Source organism: Limulus polyphemus, unplaced genomic scaffold (assembly GCF_000517525.1).
Source record: "Limulus polyphemus unplaced genomic scaffold, Limulus_polyphemus-2.1.2 Scaffold4265, whole genome shotgun sequence".
Classification (NCBI taxonomy): Eukaryota; Metazoa; Arthropoda; class Merostomata; order Xiphosura; family Limulidae; genus Limulus; species Limulus polyphemus.
In genome coordinates, this window is record NW_013669875.1 from 92,989 (window position 1) to 97,966 (window position 4,978).

General features: G+C 32.3%; 1 protein-coding gene across 1 annotated transcript in view; it reads left to right on the forward strand.

Moving 5' to 3' along the window:
- Nucleotides 1–2,081, forward strand: part of LOC111088705 — a 22,541-nt gene extending 20,460 nt beyond the window's left edge. The window contains exon 9 of the mRNA XM_022399522.1: nucleotides 1,960–2,081. Within this exon, the coding sequence (XP_022255230.1) occupies nucleotides 1,960–2,081 (122 nt within the window). The remainder of the gene's footprint in view (nucleotides 1–1,959) is intronic.
- Nucleotides 2,082–4,978: the final 2,897 nt, after the last annotated feature.

Genomic DNA, 4,978 nt, shown 5'->3' on the forward strand with positions numbered 1-4,978 from the left:
TTTCAGTTTGGACAACAGAACAAATGACGCTGCTGAAGTCGTGCCACCTGAAGAAGCCATCGAAGAAGAAACTCTACTCAGTTTTTGAGAAGGGAAACGGTGAAGCTCTTGATGAAGTTACTACCACTGATGGGACTGTTACTGACAATAGGACATTTCCTGATGATGCAGATGAACCCCACGTGAAGCAGAAGCCAACGAGACGGAGACCAGTACGGAAGAAGATACGTCCCGTAAAATTAAGAGACTTTGTTGAATTGTAATTTTGTGTTTGTAATTCTGTACATTTAATTAAGTTATTGTTAATTGTTATTGGTTTATTGTAAGTGGCTATTGTTTGGGACGAACAATACTAAGGAGGGGGCAGTGTTGCGTCAGCGAGGTCACGTGACTAGTGTCACGCCACCTGCTTTCTAGAACTATCCTGTTCCTTCGGGAGTGCTCTAGCATTTGCTAGATTGGGGTAGTCTGGTATATGTAAAATGGTCACGGCATGACATGACAATGTGTGTAGGTAGTGAGTAATTGAACTGCAGTCAGAAAGTATTGTTGAAGTTAACCTTCGTTGTTATAGCATTTGTTATAGAGCGACTGTTGAAAATAAGTGTATCGGTAAAGTTATATTCAGAAAGAATAAACCAGTTTTATTAAGTAAGGACTTGTGTCGTTAAAGTTTCGTCGGAACGAAGTTATGGAAAATTAATTAACAAACGGAGACGTAACAATATGAAACAAAATATTTTTTTTCTAGGTTTTATATATACATTTGAATAATCAAGAAAATCATAAATGACTACATCAATACCATAGAATTCCATTATAACCTATCAGTTTTAGTAACTAAGCTATATTTGGGTCTAAAATATATGAAATTTTGAGCAGATTAAAGACACAACCTACCTCCTTGAAATCGTGGTTTGGAGGAACGATATGGCATTCTATCACATGAAAATAGCTGAGAAAGTCAGTAGGGGACATTCTGAGCTTTCGATTGGTTATTCACATGTCATATATAGAAATAAGTGTATATAAGGGACCATTTCCCAAAATGAAAGAGGTGAGCAGGGCCACTTTTGTTTGATTCAGTACATGAGTGATATCTCAGCAAATAGAAAAGATATGAGGTTCTTATTTTATAGTCTAGCTTGTCAATACCGGTAATTTCAGTACAAAACTATAGACTTAGTATTTTGACATCACAAACATCTAATTGGAGCATGTAAAATACCACGTGACACAAAAATTGATGTTTAGGTGTGTTTTTTAATATTTACTTTTAAATTAAGAAATTAAATAACGTATAATACTAAAATTTGAATTATAATCCACAGTTTGAATATCCTGGTTTTCACTGGGTGTAGTAAGAAATGTCATCCTTCAGAAGACCATTAAGTAATTGTTTTGTACTGAGTATTATTGAACATCTTCCTTCAGAAGACTGTTGGATAATTGGATTTTACTGAGAGTATTAAGAAATGTCCTCCTTCAGAATACTGTTGGATAATTGTTTTGTACTGAGAGTATTAAGGAATGTACTCCTTCAGAATACTGTTAACTAATTGGATTTTACTGAGAGTATTAAGGAATGTCCTCCTTCAGAATACTGTTAGATAATTGGATTTTACTGAGAGTATTAAGGAATGTACTCCTTCAGAATACTGTTGGATAATTGTTTTGTACTGAGAGTATTAAGGAATGTCCTCCTTCAGAATACTGTTAGATAATTGGATTTTACTGAGAGTATTAAGGAATGTACTCCTTCAGAATACTGTTAGATAATTGAATTTTACTGAGAGTATTAAGGAATGTACTCCTTCAGAATACTGTTGGATAATTGTTTTGTACTGAATATGGTAAACAAAAATTATATTTATGAGTAGAGTATAATTTTCAATTGTGCTTGATTATCTCATTTTTATGAAGATTTTACAGTAAAGTGCTTTGTCTTTCTCTTATCAGCTGGAGCTAGACTGTTACTACTCTGTGATTTAGCATTTTGGAGAAATCATGAACTGCTAAGAGAAGAAAGATATGAAGTATTAAAATACTGCAAGTCTAGGTACGAAGTATTTCCTTGTTAAATACTGAACCACTACAGTATTGAAGTATTAAAATACTACAAGCCTAAGTACGAAGTATTTCCTTGTTAATTACTGAACCACTACAGTATTGAAGTATTAAAATACTACAAGCCTAAGTACTAAGTATTTCCTTGTTAAATACTAAACTACTACAGTATTGAAGTATTAAAATACTACAAGCCTAAGTACAAAGTATTTTCTTGTTAATTACTGAACCACTACAGTATTGAAGTATTAAAATACTACAAGCCTAAGTACAAAGTGTTTCCTTGTTAATTACTGAACCACTACAGTATTGAAGTATTAAAATACTACAAGCCTAAGTACAAAGTATTTCCTTGTTAATTACTGAACCACTACAGTATTGAAGTATTAAAATACTACAAGTCTAGGTACGAAGTATTTCCTTATTAACTACTGAAACACTGCAGTATTGGAGTATTTAAATACTACAAGTCTAAGTATGAAGTATTTCTTTGTTAACTACTGAAACACTGCAGTATTGAAGTATTAAAATACTACAAGTCTAAGGATGAAGTATTTATTTGTTAAATACTGAACCACTGCAGTATTGAAGTATTAAAATACTACAAGTCTAAGGATGAAGTATTTATTTGTTAACTACTGAACCACTGCAGTATTGAAGTATTAAAATACTACAAGTCAAAGTAAAATATTTTTCTTTGTTTACTACTGAACCACTGCAGTATTGAAGTATTAAAATACTACAGGTCAAAGTAAGAAATATTTCTTTGTTTACTACTGAACCACTGCAGTATTGAAGTATTAAAATACTACAAGTCAAAGTAAGAAATATTTCTTTGTTTACTACTGAACCACTGCAGTATTGAAGTATTAAATTATTTATAATTCAAACTATTATCAATCACATACACTACCTTGTACTTATTATAATTAAAGTTATCAGCCAGTTATTTGTCCAACTTATCAAATAATGCAAATTCTTTTGTAAAGCAGTAGCATTCTTCTCACAATCAGCAACACAGAAGACCTTAATATCATCAGCAAATTTAAGTTTTTCATTAACCATTCCTTCTTTTATGTTATTGACGTAAATAAAAAATATCAAAGTTGTTAATCCCGAACCTTGAGATGCCCCACATATGACATTTAAAAAGTTTGACAGAACTTCATTTATAAAAACTCTGCTTTCTTCCATCTAGCCAATTTTCTATCCCATGAGCCAACCTATCCCCCACACCAACAGAGAGAATTTACTATCATGGATGTAAAACTAACAGGCCTATAATTACTGGAACAATTTTTATCATCTTCTTTGAAAGGAGGAGTTACATTAGCTAACTTCCAATCCTCTAGTACCTGCTCTCTATTCAAGAACTTATAAAAAATAGTAAGCGGCTCACATATCCAATCTTTAACCTCCTTCAAAACCATTGGGGAAATATTATCTAGTACAGGAGCCTTATCTTTCTTTAAACTTCCCAATTTTTTCTTAACAAGTTAGAAATTAATATGATTGTCTTGTTTGATCTTGTTTCCACCTAACAACTGTTCATGACAAGGAATAGTGCTAAAATCTTTGTCATTAGTAAAAATTAAAGAAAAATTAGAATTTATTAACCAAGTCATCGTATAATCATTAGAAATGGGCCTTTATTATCATTCCTAAAATGCTTTACCCACATCCCAACATTCTGCTTACCCTTAATCTATTTAAAAAGTCCTTACTTTTAGTTTTATATTTTTGGACAACCATTTTCATATACCCTTTTGATTTCCTAATTTCCTGTTTGACCAGCTTTCTTAATCTTCTAAGTTTCCTGTTACAGCAGTAAAGTTAATCTTATTAAATTTGTGGTGCTTTACTTTAATTTTACTCCTTATACCTTTTTTCAACCAACCTAGTTTTTCACTTGTAGCCAGCCTTTTTTTATATGGAACTTCTCTCTCGATTATTTGAAAATGTATTTTAGAAATATTTCATATTTGATCAGTATCTCCAATTAAGTCAACTGCCCAATTCACAACATATAATTCTTGTTGCATCCCTACTTATTTTTTGAAACATGTTACTAAAATCTCATTTTTACTGATCTTCATGCTTACCAGTTACCAGTTTCTCTGGTTATAGTTACAGTACTACTACTACTATATATTTACAGGGTACCAGTTTCTCTGGTGATAGTTACAGTACTACTACTACTACTATATATTTACAGGTTACCAGTTTCTCTGGTGATAGTTATAGAGCTACTACTACTATATGTTTACAGGTTACCAGTTTCTCTGGTGATAGTTATAGTGCTACTACTACTATATGTTTACAGGGTACCAGTTTTTCTAGTGATAGTTAGAGTACTACTACTGCTACATGTTTACAGGTTACCAGTTTCTCTGGTGATAGTTATAGTGCTAGTACTGCTACATGTTTACAGGTTACCAGTTTTTCTAGTGATAGTTAGAGTACTACTGCTACATGTTTACAGGTTACCAGTTTCTCTGGTGATAGTTATAGTGCTAGTACTGCTACATGTTTACAGGTTACCAGTTTTTCTAGTGATAGTTAGAGTACTACTAATACTGCTACATGTTTACAGGTTACCAGTTTCTCTGGTGATAGTTAGAGTACTACTGTTACTATATGTTTACAGGTTACCAGTTTCTCTGGTGATAGTTAGAGTACTACTGCTACTATATGTTTACAGGTTACCAGTTTCTCTGGTGATAGTTAGAGTACTACTGCTACTATATGTTTACAGGTTACCAGTTTTTCTAGTGATAGTTATAGTACTACTACTGCTATATGTTTACAGGTTACCAGTTTCTCAGGTGATAGTTAGAGTACTACTACTACTATATATTTACAGGTTACCAGTTTTTCTAGTGATAGTTAGAGTACTACTGCTACTATATGT